This window comes from Mya arenaria, chromosome 12, assembly GCF_026914265.1.
Source record: "Mya arenaria isolate MELC-2E11 chromosome 12, ASM2691426v1".
Taxonomy (NCBI): Eukaryota; Metazoa; Mollusca; class Bivalvia; order Myida; family Myidae; genus Mya; species Mya arenaria.
This window is the reverse complement of record NC_069133.1, coordinates 11,709,614-11,724,791: the sequence shown is the minus strand read 5'-3', so window position 1 is coordinate 11,724,791 and position 15,178 is coordinate 11,709,614. Positions and strand designations below refer to the sequence as shown.

Here is a 15,178-nt window from a genome sequence, read left to right as displayed (position 1 = left end):
TTTATATTTATATAAAAAGACATGTATTTTTACTGTAACATTGAAGTCAATAAAGATTATCTTTAGTTAATACCATGTCATTCTAAATCAGGGGCTAGTTTCACAACTATTATGAGAAAAAAATATTTGAGCATTAAAATCTATTAAAGTGACACTTATCCAAAATCAATACATACAGTAACACATGTATAACAAACATAAATTTTGATGGATAAATCTTGAACTTCTTACTAAATAATGCATTTACGGAAAATATTAATTACTGATAACAAGATTGTAACCATGTATTTAATAGCTGAAACCCGAAAAATATTAAATGATTGGTGAATGCTAGAAGATTTACAATGATCTACTATTGTCTCATAAGGTAGAAATACCTTGTTTTCTGGACATTTCTTTCAAATTAAACTCATTGTTTTCAACATTTATTCATCTTTTCTGGTATATCTAAACAATTGTATAAATTGTGGTAAATATTATTTGGGAGTAATAGTGCATCTTTAACCAAATGCCGACTGATAACAACTTAATCTTTAATCTAAATAAGATAACAAAAATGGTTGGTTACTTAATGCTGTTATATTTTTGTGAAGGCCAGGCCAAGGATGACATGTATACATCAATTATATCTGCATATTCCAGACCCAAGGACCTGACCCAGATCAAACGTCACATAGAGAGCGGCACAATCCGGACGACGTCAGAGTTCCAGCGCGATATGATGCTCATGTTTACCAACGCCATCATGTACAACAATGCCAACCATGATGTGAACCGCATGGCCACCGAGATGTACAATGATGTGCTGGAACAGATAGAGGTTGGTCCTTACGTTATTTTATGTTTTCTAGTTTTTAACTTCATATCTATTAGACTTTTTAATTTGTCGATGCTGTGAATTCCCTTTAAAGGATTCTGTAACCAAACCGAGTTTCCTCACTGATTTAGTTAAAACATGTATTTATTTGATACGTTCACTTTTAATTAATTTATATAAATCAATAAGTGCAATTTATGCATTAGTGAAAAGAATTGATGTGCTTATGCACCAGTAAATTGTAACCACCCATTTGAGGTCACCGAGAAGGACAGGTTGGTTTCTTGTGGGTACTCCAGATTCCCTCACAACACAATACTGTACTCACACTTTTCATCATGCCAACGAGTGTTTAATATAATGTTGTAATCACTTGTTTCACAAACATTGAAGAATATTAAAGTTTTAAAAAAACATCCATCATATCACATTCATATAATATGATAATAATAATAACATCCCGTTCCCCCTTACAGCAGTATGTGAGCACCCAGATGATGCTACAGAACACGGAGGCCAAGCTTCTGCGACCCTCGCGGCGGAACGAGAGCAGTGACAAGGTGAGAGCCTTTTATAAACCTGTTGTTCATATCTTGATAAACAGAAGTATGTTGTAAATAATGTTTTCAATGTCAGGGCATCACACATGGAACAGCTTGTGCGACATACATGAGCTGGTATATTTAAAATTTGACTAAATGTTAGCCCACCTCGACCATGGAATGTGTACGAGTTTGAGCTGAAAGAATGCATTCTGATTTAAATTTCCACAGCCAAATGTATAAAACTGGATAAGTTCTTCACAGTTTTTTTTTTTTTTGCTGGTTTGCACATACAAGTATTAATGTGATTAGTTAACAGTAATTAATGAATAAATATTGATTGACCTATAAACATAACTTTGGCTGACTTAAACCATTCCATAGAATTAATTAATTCTCCAAAATTGGCTGCCGATACAATACATATATACTAGAATAATTTCTGTTGATTTTAGCAAGTTCTATTCTGTATATTAATTATGCCTGCCTAGCATGGAAGAAATATAGATATCATATGGTCTGTTGGCAGCGGTGGCAGGGTTGCACTTTCATTACCACTCACTTTTGCATTTGTTATCTTTACCAAACTTGGCCACAAAGTTTATTGGCGTTATATCTCATTTTAATTGTCTGTAGGAGGAGGAATCTCGGCGCAGGCGGACATCTTCAGAGGCGGAGGGAGGGAAAGCAAAGAAGAGAAAGTCTCGGACAGATGAAACGTGAATTGGGCAGAAGAAACTTGACTTGTACAATGGCGTAGATCGGAAATACACAATGATTCTGTAATATGGGACATATCGTTTGCATCCTTGGATGTTCCTTTTGCATAAAGTGAAACAAGCCACAGTACTGCACTGACCCAGTATATGTCATCAAATGCTTCAGCATTGAAAGGAATTACTTTCTGTTAAGAGTTACCTCCCTTTGACCAATAAATGGCAGTGATCACTATCTTACTTAGTTTGCATACAATTGTAAATACCTAAAGAATGAATGGAGGAAAAAAGAGAAAGAACTGTGAGGGTTCATAATATGATAGTCTTGATCTATTTAAGGTACTTAGAAATAAGAAATAAGACTTGTTTGCTCAGTGGTGGAGATTAGCACAAGTTTGCAAGCACTGCAATGTAGTATTGTAAGGGTTTGGCATGTTTTTATGACTCCTTGATGTTAGTTTAGGTTGTACATGCAAGGTGAAATACCAATCTAGAATCTGAGGAATTCTTACCATAGCTATACAGGGTGTAAGAAACAAAATACACAAATAAAATCAAAACAATCTTCTGTTGTCTCATTTTATTTTGTTCAAAATTAAGACACATTTGTACACATAAATGCAAGAACCTCACATCCTAAGGACTTGTCTTTGCAACATCCATGACAATAAATTGCAAATGTACATCAAAAGTTTTTTGTAATCATGAATGCATGAACACAATAGAAAAGAAAGAGTACCGGTACCAGTAAGTTTAATAAACGAAGGGCTGTTTCATCAAGAATAATAGGAGCAATTTCATACTTCTAGAGATTCTTAACAGTAACTTCTGCTGCTATATTTAGGTAGGATTTTTAATGAAACACTAGAAGGATTTAAAATGTGGTAGTTACTTGGTACTACTGTTGAAAAAAATATTCTAGGCACAAAGTTGCTACTAGGGTTCTTAAAGAAACAGCCCTTTACAAAACTATTGGAAGTTCCACATACTAAAAATACTGTTCAGATATATCACTGTAAACAGTTAGCAAAAAAGCTATTGTTAATAGAAAATGAAGGAATATATAAAAATCAAAGCAACTTAGTTCATTCAAAATCACAATATGTACATGAAATGAGAAATATCCTATAGTCAACAGCACAAAAATCTGATATACCTTTATGGTTTTCAGTGGAATATCATGTCAATTTCACTGCTATTTTTTGTTAGTTTTACTCTTAAAAATGTTTATTCTCATGTTGCTTTATAAAAGCAACAACATTCACCATGCCAGGTTGAATTATTTTGAGATTTCATCGCCAAAGTGATTTTTAAAGAGAATTTCCAAATATTTGCGAATTGAAATATTTTTATTAAATTTAAGCATAACAGGAAACGAAATAAGTTGAATTTCGGTTAAAGCGACAGTCCGCAAAAGTAACCGTATTTCAAAAGTTTTTAATAAGTTCCACATTGTTTCAGACCGACTGAACCGCAGTTATTTTTTAAAAAATCGCTTTAATAACTTAGATTTAACAAATTGAAAATTGCCGAAAGTTGCTATTTTTAGACGGCAAAAGAGAAAGTAGGTCTACGGTTTTTCCGACTACTCTTGGGGGCGATACTATTTCCCGGTCCCGGTCTCATCCGGTCCCGGTCTCCTCCGGTCTCTGTTTTATAGTAGCTATCGGGCGTGATCAAAAAGGTGTTAATGACCGCGGGGGGTAATAGGATTACAAAAGATTACAGTTGATTAAAACATTAGATATTTGATGATAATTATGTCACTATTTATTTCAAATTTTATATCAATAAAACATAAAATAAATTTAGGCAAAGATAAAAACATGAAATATGCACATGTACTGAAATTAATGTCATGAATAACAAACACATTGAGTGTGTGTTTTTTTCATATTAAATTCAGTTATAAGTATACTATTGATAATAGTAATACAAAAAAATAACAATGCTTGACTACATGTAAATCAGATATGAGTCGGATATGCAAACATGGAATTTTTCAATTGTAATCATTTATGCTTAAAAAATTTTATGTTGGGGGGGGGGGTAAACATAAAAGGAAGAACAATAACATAACATAACATAATTTAAAAGGTGCAATTCTAAGTTACTTCATACTCTAGCCGTCCTCAATCTTTTATGCAAAAAACATGAGCATTTGTACTGCATCGCATCTTTCTCTACACCTTTAACACGAATTGCATAAATAGTGTATACCTATAACAAATTGCATAAATTAAGACATAATGTTTATATATTTTATACCATTTTGTTACATATAAAAACAAATAAGATTGTCAAAATCGTGTTATAAACATCAGCAACACAATCCGTTGCCTGGGGCCATAAGTTATGAACCGGGATTTATGAGACCGGATGAGACCGGATTTTACGAGGAGAGACCGGGAAATAGTATCGCCCTGCGCATGCGCAAGAACTTTGGAATCCCACTGTTTTTTCTATTTATATAACCGTTAACTCTCGGGGGCCGATAGTTAAGAAGAGATATTGACAATGACACGAAAAACTCATTTCTAGGTCGATTTGAACCAAATTTTTTTTGGATTCGTCAGTCAGGAATGCTTATCAACACATAGATGAATTTTTTTTTTTTCATGGCTAATTTGCCCGATTTGCGGACTGTCGCTTTAAAATCCCAATACATTTAACTCAAACAATTCTTTTTACAAAATCTTGCTTTTTATGATCAATCAATGAAGTAAATTTGGATCTTGCATTAATTTTCCAACAAATAAACTATCACATGAACAAGGTTTTGAACCATTTTAACACTTCCCCAAATATAAATATTAACTAATTATTTGGGCATTTTTTTCATCTCATGAGCGAACCATGTAGCGAATGAGAGCAGTGCCACGGAGCCAGACTGGTGCGTGGCCGCCAGGTGGGTTGGGACGAAATACAGCAACGTTAACACTCCCAGGGTACCCTGCAATAATAAGGATATTACAACGCTAAAGATTTCATTGACATCTCTTAAAATAAGAGAGAAAACCCAATTAATGATCAGGGGTGGTATTCTTAAATCTTAATTCCGAACTTGAGTCACTTTTCTAATTTTAGTATCTTTTGAATCATGAGAAATCAAAAATTTCAAAAATTCATTATTTTCATTGACTTTATTGAAAAAAACATTCATGTTAAAATCACTTAAACATTTCTTTAGATTTGAATATGAAAATTTTAAGAAATTGACTTAACTTAAGATGTTTTATGAATACGGCCCATGTTCTTTAAACGTTATTATTAAATAACTATTATTTATTAGCCCTTAAACACAGCATTTGCCTCGTCCAATAATACAATGGCCTCCTCTATAACAGTGCCAATATCTATATCAATTAGCGGCCCCGGTTCGAAAAGTGATATAGATATAAAGCCCGCATTTTAAAGAATTTGATTGGCTAATTAAACAGGGCCAGGATATAGATTCGCAGCTGGAAGTTTGGAAACGGCAGCCTTCGGCCTCGTGCCAATATGACTGCCCTTGGACAATAAACAGGGCCAATATCAAATCACTCATTTATTAACATATATTGAAATCCATACTGATGATGGAATGAAAAGTATAGTAATCAGACTGATTTGCATTATTGTAAAGCACAAAGGCGTGACTATTTGTTTGAAATTGGATTTATATTCATCAAAAAAGCGAAACATTTGGTCAGCAGGCCTGAGTTAAAAGTAAAAAAAATCTCACACTTAAGATATATTAACAAAACTCAAGCTAGATAAAGGTTAAAAGTTTTTACAATTAGCCAACAATTACAACGCATAGGCAATGACAGTACTTCAACTTTTTTCTTTAAAATGACGCTCTTATTCAAAATCAATACATACACATGTATAACAAACAAAATTTTTTACTGATAAACCTTTAACTACTTACTAAATAATGCATTTATGGAAAATATTAACTACTGATAACATGAATGTAACCGTGAATTTAATAGCAGAAAGCGCAAAAAAATTAAATGACTGGTGAATGCTAAAAGATTACTGTGGTCTACTATAGTCTTATAAGGAAGAAATCCTGTAATTTATGCTCATTTCTTTCAAATTAAACTCGATATCATTCATAAGAACAATTGTTATGACATTTATTCATCCTTTTTGGAATTGTATAACATTTGTATTAATTGTGTTAAATCTTATTTGGGAGTACGAGTTCATCTTTAAAAACCATAATAGCTAAAAAAGAATTCAAAGAATGATGTGTAAATAATAAGATAATCTAATGTTCTGCTTTAGATTATTCATAAATACTAAAAATACATGTTTCTTGGTACTTGGTTTAGACTCCCCCTAACATATCTAAAATAAGAAAGTGACATCATTTTTAATAAAAGACATAACTAAATATTGATTTCATGAATGAAAATGTGAAAACAATTGTTTACCTGAAGAAGAGCCATTCCAAAGAGGCAGTTAACGGCCATCCTGGCTCGAGGTGGGAGGGGGAACTTGCGACACATGAACCAGAATCCTCCAATCAGAAGTATGGTAGATTCTGCCTGTAATATGTGGGAGACATTGAACCTGGCGTACAGTTGAATCTCTCAACAATGCTCGAATGTTGGTTTCAGTAAAAAAGAGGGGAACAACCCCACAATTATAAAAGTCAAGAGTTATGGCCCTTGCTGTGCAGTGTACATGTGCATATTATCTCTTGCAACATGTGAACTATGTTTCTTTTGAAATTTTCAAGGTTTTTGAGTGATGGCCAAGGTTAAATGTTTTGTACAACAAAGATGCCAAGGTATGACAATACCTCGACTTTTTATGCTTGTAAACAAACAAACTAATTAGAAAATCAGAGGAAATAAGATACATTTAGTTCAGCAGCAAACACTAGTTCATACACAGTTGTTTGTACATTCCCGATATTAAATGGTGATGGATCATTGTAATTCCTAAATTTTCATTCCAATTAGTACAAAATAATGAATGGGTAACAATGCCCATTTAACCATTTCCAAATTCTGAACATTTCACCTGTAAATGCTACATACCAGGTATCTATGATTGAACTGCACCGTTGTTGCATTCTCAAACATATTTTTCCACTTCGGGCTGATGGCCCACAGGTCAGTGGGAATCCAGCGGTCAGCCATCAAAGGCCATGTGTTGTATGTCAGCCCAGCGTCCAGGCCAGCTACAAAAGCTCCTGTGGGAATATAATAAAACTTTATATTATCTACATCAGCGGTCAGCCATCTTAGGCTATGTTGTATGTCAGAGTAGCGTCCAGGCCGCAACAAATGCCCTCATGGTTAGTGAAAAACAACAACATTGAAACCATGGCTTCACATGCTCCTTAGGTGTGTGTATAACAACATTGATACCATGGCTACACATGCTCCTGTGGTGTGTATAACAGCATTGATACCATGGATACACATGCTCCTGTGGTGTGTATAACAGCATTGATACCATGGATACACATGCTCCTGTGGTGTGTATAACAACATTGATACCATGGCTTCACATGCTCCTTAGGTGTGTGTATAACAGCATTGATACCATGGATACACATGCTCCTGTGGTGTGTATAACAGCATTGATACCATGGATACACATGCTCCTGTGGTGTGTATAACAGCATTGATACCATGGATACACATGCTCCTGTGGTGTGTATAACAACATTGATACCATGGCTTCACATGCTCCTTAGGTGTGTGTATAACAACATTGATACCATGGATACACATGCTCCTGTGGTGTGTATAACAACATTGATACCATGGCTACACATGCTCCTGTGGTGTGTATAACAACATTGATACCATGGCTACACATGCTCCTGTGGTGTGTATAACAGCATTGATACCATGGCTACACATGCTCCTGTGGTGTGTATAACAGCATTGATACCATGGATACACATGCTCCTGTGGTGTGTATAACAGCATTGATACCATGGCTACACATGCTCCTGTAGTGTGTATAACAACATTGATACCATGGATACACATGCTCCTGTGGTGTGTATAACAACATTGATACCATGGATACACATGCTCCTGTAGTGTGTATAACAGCATTGATACCATGGCTACACATGCTCCTGTGGTGTGTATAACAACATTGATACCATGGATACACATGCTCCTGTGGTGTGTATAACAGCATTGATACCATGGCTACACATGCTCCTGTGGTGTGTATAACAACACTGATACAGTGGCTACACATTCTGAGATACACAGTTCTTTTTCACTTAGTTGTTTGTTGTTTAAGTAAATGTCTTAATAATCACAATATTATTCAAATATAATTAACAGTGTTTCACAACAAAGCACATTTTAATGAACCAAGCAGGGTTTTAATAAACTGTTAATAAATAACCATTATTTACCTCTCTGATCCAAACAAATACTGTTTAAACTTATATTGGGATATAAGAAATTTCCTGATTTCATGTATACAATATGAAATTCTCATAAAATTTCATGATAAGTAAGAACATTGTATCAATAATAGCATACATAAAACCAAAGCGTAAGGTTTAGCAATAAATTAAATAGAGATACCCCGGTAGTGATAATAATACAGGGTTCTGATGTAAAATGTCAGTCTCAACATACCTGATAAGGCTGTTATAAACACAGTGGCCATGAGTCCATGGGACATGCCTCTCACCATTTTTAACTGACGGAACTCGGGCACCTGAAATACATCATACACAGACGTTAAATAATAGATATTTTAACTTGAGTCAGGGCGTGAAACAGGAAGAGTGTGTACAGCAGCTTGACTGTGACTTGAGCAGCAGGGCAGATTTGAGGTAAGAGATCAGCCAGTACTTGGAGACACAAGATTGCTACATACATAGCTTTATACCCTTGGTACAGGATGTGAGACAGGCCATATCAAAGGAATAGTGTTTAGAGCAGAAGGACAGATCTATTGTAAGAGGCTATCGGGCACTGGGTGATGCAAGATCACTACATACATATTGGGATACATGAAGAGTTTTAGCTAGTGGGTTATGTGAGGGTGCTGCACCTTGTCCTTATGGAGACCAGAGTGAGCACCTCCTGCCTTCAAAGAATCAAATGCTTATTAAGATAATCAATGATTTCTTTTCTTTTGATTTTATCTTGAAATATGATTATAAATTCAAACAAACTTAACATATTTAGTAGTTGAGACCTAATACTTCTTCAAATAAGCACAATTTCTAACATTTTCTATGAAATTCATAATGTTTTAATTATTTAAAGCCCATTACAATATGCCTATTTGTCCCTCAGCACCCTGACCTTTTTAAAACCTGGTTAAAACCCTAATACATGGCTATATACCTTGACTTGAGGCAGGACGTGTGACAGGCCATTCCAAAGGAATAGTGTGTACAGCAGCAGGGCAGAGCCGAGGTGTGAAGCCAGTCGGTACTGGGAGACACGCGGCACATCTGTGGACTCAGGCTGGTCCTGTAGGCCACTCTTCACCATGTACCAGCCCAGAAAACCCTAGAAACATATGACAGTAAAATTGGAGATACACTTTGTAGAGTAAGTACAGAAAATGACAATCATACATAAATTATTTATAAACATCAGTTATTGATTTAATACCATTCAATTTATTTCTTTATATGAAACAAAGAATATCATAACCAGATTGCCTAAAAGCAAATGCCAACGCTTGTCTCTTGTTTTTCTGTTAATAAAGGAAATGTACATGAATGTATTGTCTCTTGCAACCTGTGTACCAAGTTTGCTTTTAATATCTTGAAAGGTTTTCGATTTATGGCGAAGGTATAAGTGTTTGCAAGCAGATGATAATGTTGTCAAGGCTATGACAATCCTTTGACTTTTTATTTGAAAAATAGACAAAACCTTGACTTTAAATTGGAAAATAGATAAGCCAAAAAGATGAAAAGAAAACAACTGGTTGTTAAAGTGTACCTGGAAGCCGATGAGTGCCCCAAACACAAGTACCCTGGGCTTCATGGCGCGGGTCAGCCAGCCTTTCTTCCAGAAGTAGATGGCAGGAAGAGCATAGACCAGCCCCACTCCCCTCCCCCACATTCGGTGGCCCCACTCCATATAGTAGATAAACTTAAACTCAGTCAGTGTCATCTCTTTCCCACTACTGGAAGAAAATAGAAGAAAACGCTGTGTCCTAAATCAACATACAGTTGAGTATTTCAAACACTGCATTCTTCCCAAGCATTCATGTTTAACCTATAAGAAGATTAGATGTCAATCTGTTAATAATAATACAATTGAAACTCTATGGACAAGCCAAGCAGCCAAATCTTTTATATTACCCTGTTTACAGGCTTAGACCACAATGGGAAACACACAAAGTTGCAATACAACAGAGGCAGATGCATATCAATCAAAATATCTCTATTAATAAATAGTGGTATTACAAGTTCTGAACAGTTTGAAAAACCAAAGTAAACTCATTCAATATTGCATCTAGTGTTGATTTATTTTTAGCTACCTCTGTACAGTTAAAAGGGTAGAAAGTCCTGCTCAAAATTAACAACCTGAGTGTGCTAAGTCATCATTTAGTACGCCAATTGGTTAAATATAATATGTCATTGACTGATACCAGTATTCAATTTTGATTTAATATATTCCTTTTAACACTATTTGCAAACTACAATACATACAATTGATACTCTGGGTACTGCTTATATCTCTCAAACTCCTCCACCCACTCCTGTTGTGATCTTGGGGGCTTCATGTCCTTAAACAGCTTCCAGTCCACCATCGACAGGCCAGACTCTGTCAACCTGTAATGAATTCATCAACCATCATCGTGGTTGTTGTTGTTACTGCTACCATCATCATCATAATCTATCTTATTTTTGGTCATTATTGGTCAAAATTAGCACAAACCTTCCTTATTGGTTAATGCTTTCTGAGCTTGCTCGAATTTTTTATTTTATATAAAATCTTATCTATATATTTATATATATATATATATATATATGAAAAAAACTTTTGATGTCAAGCACTAGCTTAACAATTAACTCAGTTCTTATTTTGATGCCTGATTCCTCATTACAATTTACATATAACACGTCCAATTATTTCACCTGGTGATTCCCCCGAGAATGACGGCCCCCACACACATGCCTGCACATGTGAGGAGCCAGCGACCAACAATCTTCTGGGCATGTGGAGTGATCTCTGGTAAAACATTCCCGGCTGCTGTACCAGTCCTCCGGATTATCTGGGAAACAACAACTGAAGACAGCTTCTAGACAGATAAAAAATACTTTTTATTCATATAAGCAAAAACGGAGTTATGGAGTTAATATTCATGTTTTATATCTAAATTTTGTTTCTCAAAAAGGAAAAACATAAAACGGACACAAAATTTTAAATATAAAACTGAAACCATTTATTAAAAGTATTTTGTGAATCATCCAATTGTTAATTTTTAAACAAAAGCGCTGACCAGCAAATGCAAGTGCTTGTATGGTCATTTTAGTGAATAAGGGGCATAACTCATCATTTTTTAAGCAGGAGTTGTGGGCTTGGCTACTTATCCTTAAATTCTCACTGGCATTATGTCTACAAAGTTTCATGTGAATATGTTGAACGGTTATTAACTTACAGCCAAGTTTAATTTCTTGTATGAATATTTTCAAACTATTAAAGAGCATAATTTGGAAACTATCAAAGCCTGAATTATAGGTTTTCCTACACATGTGCACATTGAAACAAATAGTATGTGCACAAAGACACATGAATGTAAATAAATTGAATGATTTTCAAATACTGGCGCAATTTTTGTATGACTTTTTCGAACTATCAATGGGCATCAATTAACAGTTATTTAAGCAACAGTTTTAGGCCTCCTGCACAAGGGTGCGTTGTCATTGGCAACATGAGTACGAAGTTTCAATCAAATATCTTGAATAGCTTTTGAGTAATGGCCAAGGTTCAAGATTTGCACAATGAAGCTGACAGCACCAAGACTATGATAGTTACTGGACTTTGTTTCTTTAAGAAATGAACTAATGAAAATGCAAAAACTAAACTACATGTGTATATCCATTCTTTTACCTTTTGTGACGTGATGTGATGTCTTAGTGCATTAAACTGACTGTAGCTGACCTTGCCTGTCTGAAAACATCTTTGGAATCTATGGCAGCATACCTGGTTCTGTGTTAAAGAAATTAAGTTTCAGATGCAGTTGTTTTATGCCTAATCAAATTGTCTTCCACTGATATTAATTCAGAAAAACAGTTAAGTGAATAATTAAGCCTTGACTTCAATTCTAGACTCACATGGACTGTTTTTCTGACTGAGTAAAATTTCCAAGCACCTTGATGTGTTACACATTTGATGATCCAGAATTCATAATATATATGCATTTGTCAATGTGTCAGATTAAATTTTTTATCAGATGATCATGCGACAGATAGGATTCTCCGAGCAGAGTTGTTGTTCTTATTACTCCGCCAAACCAATACGGTATCCAGCAAAAATGTTGGTCAGCAGTAAAAAAGATGGGTTTCGAAATTCAATATTTTCAAGGGATTCTAAAGGGAGACTAACGGTTGCAATGAAGTGTCTAATTCTAAATACAGGTATCCCTTCAAATATTATCATTATTTTTATTTATTTTTTAAACAGTGATTGCCTGTTTGATACAGTGAAAGCTCTTCAATTATAAAATAGTATTTCAAAAGAGTCTTAAAATTATATGTCTAGTATTTAAAGCTGCACTTGCACAGTTTGGACATTTTTTTAGTTTGTTTGTGTGTCTGAATCAGCTGATTTCGGTATCAATGCATTCAATTCAATTTTTGAATGTAAATATGAAAAACTGTGATCTATCTTGTGTAAGCAGTCTTGTATAACTAAACTGGTTTTCAGACATTTACGCAAAAATTAGCTCATTCCAAGACAATATTATTTTTTCGCCAAACGGTCAATCTGTGAGAGAGCAGCTTTAATAGTGCAGAAAATGCAACAAACATATTATAGGTGAAATGCTATGAGAATATCACTTGTGTTATATAAAATGCTATGAGTATGAAGCATGTGTTACAGTATCTGATCATATGAAGCACATGGATTAAACAAAAGGGTTTCATAATCATTGTTTGCTTACCATGGCAATTTCCTGGGTGTTTTGGATGTTATAGATGATTAAAATCTGATTTATGTAGTTATATTTCCATCCACAATCATGACAATGATCACATTATAAATGTCAAATAAATTCTGTCTATGAAATTCTTAAATCCCGAAAATGACTTGCATAACCAACAATGTACATACATATTGCTTCCAGTGCTAAATAATCAGAAAATAAAAGCAATCTGGGATTTGGAATAAGTGTTGGGTTAATAAGACATGTATTTCTTGCTTTTATCTAACTTTCTATAAGAAACTGGTGTTTTCCATGAAAAATTGATGCAAACAGATTTTGTCAACTTTTTATGGCAATTTTGGTTTGCCCATAGTGATGCATTTAGCTGCAGGTGCATTATCTTTCTGCACAATTTTCTGAATGCTACGATTTGGCATGGAAAAAGGCAAAGTCAAGTGTACGATGGATCCATAGTGTTGCCAAAAGAAAAAATGCGACTTTTTATATGGACTACATGTAGTAATCTGCACAGACCAATACCTGTCAAGTCTCAAGGTCTGCCGCGAGTATTACAATTATGACAAGGAAATCACGGTCTCATGCTAGTCTAAAATAATTGACGTGTTATACAGGATTCTTCTAATCCCTAACATAAACGGGTTTGTGCAATAACAGGAGGGTTTTGAAAAAGTATTGAAATTGTTTTTACTAAGGAAGTATTTTATGTTTGAAATAGATAATAAAGATTTATACACATATTTTACCATGTAAATGCAAAGTTTTTTGCACAAAAAAAGCTTTAAATGCATTAAAACACAGGATTTACCTTTCCAATAAAACAAAACTTGACTGACACAGACAGCAATTATGCCAATCATAACAACTCGGCCATCTCGGGCACGCTTCAGGAGACCTTGTAAATAGAAACGTAACAACTCGGCAATCTCCGAGGTGTTCTGATTGTTGTAAAACTGTGAACCGCAGCCTTGCAGGTGCCTTTCATGTATATTTATAGTTATGTGTCGACGGTTGAAATGAAAAAAAAACACATCAAACTCATAATTATTCGTTGGATATTTATTTTTTTGTACGGAACTAATACAAAATAACATATCTGGTAATATTTCTTGTTTTTCTGATATTTTATTGACGAAATATGCTTTAACCTGGAATCCCGATCGGAATAACTATTGACTTTTGGTACAAAACAATTTGTACGTGAAGGATTTGCCATATTAAAAATCGTAAACAAATCTGTCAACATGCAATATTTTGGACTAAGTCTCATGCTGGCTATGATATTTCTCACACATTTCAATTAAAACAAAATTCATGAAAATAAATACTATGGTTTTATGGAATAAATCGTTAAAAGCATTGGTTTGTGTAATACTTGTGTGGGACCTAATGTTAGTATATAACATCCTAACACCTAATAATCATTACCAGGTGTCAATGAAATTGTAAACATCATGGCATTATCTGTTAGTGTTAGAAGCTTGCCTCGAAGAAAGCTTCAAAACTCAAATAAATGTCTTGGTATAAAAGGCAAATATGATGCTAAATGGTCATAGACATACAGTACCACTACTCTAAGGTGAGAGCTAGACATGATGATGCAACTGCAAAAATGTTTTAACAAACTATTTTGCAGATATAAACTATTTTGCAGATATGCACTCAAGTTTTAAAGTAGCAAATGATTGAATATTCATGTTGACCTTCGTGAAGGACACATAAATATGCTTACAAGTCATTAAATAAAATCTGTCAAATTTGTTACGAAACAAGGTCGCGAAAATGAATGACAACAAACACATTAATAAATTACAAAGAAAAACAAACCTTGAAAGAATGTGACAACAGGTTGCGTGTCACAGTTTGTAGATTTTTAAGATAAATCTGCATTCTGTTCTCAATATGTTTATATTATACACGATATAATTACGAAATAGATTACATAAATTTGACGCTTTGGATTAGCCCTTTGCAATTTTTACAGACTC

At 34.4% G+C, this 15,178-nt stretch overlaps 2 protein-coding genes across 5 annotated transcripts in view; one reads left to right on the top strand and one right to left on the bottom strand.

Moving 5' to 3' along the window:
* LOC128211853 (bromodomain-containing protein 8-like) overlaps window positions 1-2,640 on the top strand; it is a 20,842-nt gene extending 18,202 nt beyond the window's left edge. For both annotated transcript variants that reach the window (XM_052916948.1, XM_052916946.1), the window contains exons 18-20: window positions 643-820; window positions 1,294-1,377; window positions 1,996-2,640. In XM_052916948.1, coding sequence (XP_052772908.1) covers window positions 643-820; window positions 1,294-1,377; window positions 1,996-2,082 — 349 coding nt within the window. In that variant the 3' untranslated portion in view covers window positions 2,083-2,640. The remainder of the gene's footprint in view (window positions 1-642; window positions 821-1,293; window positions 1,378-1,995) is intronic.
* Window positions 2,625-15,164, bottom strand: LOC128211854 (cytochrome c oxidase assembly protein COX15 homolog). 3 transcript variants are annotated; one of them, XM_052916949.1, is made up of 10 exons: window positions 15,018-15,164; window positions 12,137-12,235; window positions 11,161-11,324; window positions 10,732-10,854; window positions 10,016-10,202; window positions 9,410-9,577; window positions 8,690-8,771; window positions 7,112-7,266; window positions 6,500-6,613; window positions 2,625-5,028 (listed from the first exon to the last, which is right to left on the bottom strand). In XM_052916949.1, the coding sequence occupies exons 1-10, from the start codon at window positions 15,078-15,080 to the stop codon at window positions 4,897-4,899; spliced, it is 1,287 nt and encodes a 428-aa protein (XP_052772909.1). In that variant the 5' UTR covers window positions 15,081-15,164; the 3' UTR covers window positions 2,625-4,896. The 3 variants fall into 3 exon arrangements, with proteins under 3 accessions (XP_052772909.1, XP_052772910.1, XP_052772911.1); XM_052916950.1 differs by having other exon boundaries at window positions 11,161-11,321; XM_052916951.1 differs by having other exon boundaries at window positions 11,161-11,297.
* Between the last annotated feature and the right edge of the window lie 14 nt (window positions 15,165-15,178).

Excerpts from the sequence above, each read along its gene's own strand:
- LOC128211854 (XM_052916949.1), bottom strand. The coding sequence starts at position 15,080 with ATGCAGATTTATCTTAAAAATCTACAAACTGTGACACGCAACCTGTTG. Across the intron at positions 12,236-15,017 it reads TGTTGTCACATTCTTTCAAG|AACCAGGTATGCTGCCATAG; the intron begins GTTTGTTTTTCT and ends TCTTTAACACAG. Across the intron at positions 9,578-10,015 it reads GGGCACTCATCGGCTTCCAG|GGTTTTCTGGGCTGGTACAT; the intron begins GTACACTTTAAC and ends ATATGTTTCTAG.